General features: G+C 57.2%; 1 protein-coding gene across 1 annotated transcript; it reads right to left on the reverse strand.

The window, feature by feature from the left end:
• Positions 1-251: 251 nt before the first annotated feature.
• LOC109744160 (probable calcium-binding protein CML25/26) lies at positions 252-1,017 on the reverse strand. The gene has a single exon (XM_020303259.4). The coding sequence runs from the start codon at positions 930-932 to the stop codon at positions 474-476; it is 459 nt and encodes a 152-aa protein (XP_020158848.1). The 5' UTR covers positions 933-1,017; the 3' UTR covers positions 252-473.
• Positions 1,018-2,639: the final 1,622 nt, after the last annotated feature.

The following is a 2,639-nucleotide window of genomic DNA, read 5'->3' on the forward strand; positions in this document are numbered from 1 at the left end:
AGGCGTTCTGGTTGAGACCTCAGGTTTTAGATGTTTAGGTTTGGCTGCGATGTCTGTTTGGTATTAGGCCCAGGCTATCAGCGCCCCCTCGTCAATTGGATAGGAGTAGCGACAGTTGTTGTTTAGACGGTGGCTTTAGTGATACTGTTGTATAACTTTGTAAGGTCTTGTGAGAATAATTAATAAAGTGGCCGTATGCATCGCTCAGATGCAGAGGCGGGGATCCTCCTCCTTTTAAAAAAAAGTATAAACAATTTTTTTATTTATAAAGCGGGACGAAAACTTATTTCGAGGAGATTGCACATATATCATCTTTTCATCTGGACAACTACTACTATAACATACTCCTACTAGCGATCTCCGGGCAAAACAATGAATGAATGAACACATGACTGTACATACATATGTGATCGATCGATGAATTAATTGAACATTATATCTGTCTAGAAAAATGCCAAGAAGAGAGTCGATGATCAGGCCATCATCATGACCCGGAACTCGTCGAACGAGAGTTTGCCGTCGCCGTCGAGATCGAACCTGCAGATCATTGCCCTGCACTCCTCCACGCCGAGCTCGTGCGACCCCAGTCTGCTCAGGGTCCGCCTCAGGCTCGCCGGCGTAATCATCGTTGTCGTCGTGTCTTCCGTGGAGGACGACGCGTACATCCCGAACGCCTCCCTCAGGCATCTTCGCCTCACGTCGTCCTCTTCGTGGGCACCGGCGGCTAGCCTCGAGAACTCTTCTTGGTTTAGCAGCCCGTCACCGTCGGCATCCACCGCCGCCAGGACCACGGCCGCCTCCTCCTCGGATATGTCCTCGCCCAAGGACGCCGCCATGCAGCAGCGCAGCTCGGACACGGACACCTTGCCGTCGCCGTCCTTGTCGAAGGCGGCGAACACCGACGGTACCACCATGATCGAGTGACTATTCATCACCTAGCTACCTTATCACCAAATTTGCAGGTATCACCAGCTGAAATGGGAGCTAGCAACTTGATTTGTGTCGTTACAAAAACTTTGATACGGTTGACGGATAATATGGCGCGCGTGGTGGGTGTATATATACGCGGCGTGCGAACACAAGACAACATGTTGGCAGCGATGGAGAAATGTGTCAGCAACGACGCCTTAGTTTCCGCGTCATTTTGGTGCAGCACACACATTTGGATCCTCCGTGTTTTGTACGCGTACAGGTCCCTTGCAGAAGTTTGTCATCGATCATGGAGGTAGTATGGTGCATGCGTCGACCTCTATTCCTTGAGTCAATTAATTAAGCACCACGATATCATGTTTTATGTCCAAGGGTCAAATGCTCCCATACAACGTGAAACAATGACAGCACGTGGATTAATGGATATGAGATGGCGAATAATGAAGCTCGGCAACGCGGACGTCAACGGCCGGCCAGCACCGCCGCGATGTGAAACAGCAGTCGACGGCGCCGACGCGCTGGGTGAGATGTGCACGGAATATGGCATAGCGAAAAAGCCTTTCGTCCCATTTTATATATAAAGCATCGACCAACAACAACCCAGTACAAACTCACGCCATCACAACACACGCACACACCCAAAGCAAGATACATAAGCGCTGAGCGCAGCAACACCACCCCAAGCACTACAAGAGCAGCCGGGTCCTCGACCGTGAACACGCCACCGTGAAGAGATGAAGCCGCATATGACGAACCGTGGACTCCAACGCAATGCCTTTAGGAAGGATACGCACCGGAGCGCCGCCACCGTCCGACCCGAGAGTCAGAGTTTCCCCTAGAGCAACACGACGAGCAATGATGGCCGCGACGACGCCTTCAGGAAGGGAGCAAGCTTCACCGCCGCCGGTCCATCCGAAGATAGAACAGGTTTTCACCCCGGCCCATACTCACCGCCACCGAACGCCACACCCCGGCGACCATGCCGCCCACACGACCATGGTCACTGGGCAGCACCAAAGCACAGGCTTTGCCCATGAGCACCGCGACACCACCACCAGGACCGCCGCCCCGGCATCCAAGACCACGACGCCACCTCACCAGTTACCCAGCGCCACGCCACCTATAGAGACGGGTGGAAAGGCCCCGCCTTTCGCACCCCTGAGCTGCCCCCAACTGGCCGCCATCGGCCCGTCCTGCTGCTGGGCGCGAGACGGGCGCGGTCCTGCTGCTGGGCGCGAGACGGGCGATGTACCACAGCTGAGAAAAGCCTAGTCCTTCGACGGAAGTGGAGCGCGGGCGACGGGGAGAGGAATCGAAGGCCGCCGCATGCCGCCTACGGACGAACCGACGCCGAAACATGTCAGCCGCCGACGCAGCCGACATGCCAAGCTACCGTGGATCCCTCCATGGCCGGAGCAGCAGCCACACCAGGCCACTGCCCATCCCGCGCCGCCCGCCGGATTCCAGGCGTTGAATCCGCCGGGCACGCAGCCACCAGATCGGCCAGCGCACCGGTTGCACCATCTGCGCCGCCTCACGCACAACCACACCTGCGCCACCACCTCCCCCAGCCATGACGGCCACGGCAGAGGCAGCCGCCCGCAGCCGCGCCGCCCACGGCCTGCGCCGCCTGGAGGCCAGATCCGGCCGAGCGCCACCGCATCCCGTCCCAAGCACGCCCCCCACACGACGCTCGACACGCCGCCGCC

Source organism: Aegilops tauschii, chromosome 4 (assembly GCF_002575655.3).
Source record: "Aegilops tauschii subsp. strangulata cultivar AL8/78 chromosome 4, Aet v6.0, whole genome shotgun sequence".
Lineage (NCBI taxonomy): Eukaryota > Viridiplantae > Streptophyta > Magnoliopsida > Poales > Poaceae > Aegilops > Aegilops tauschii.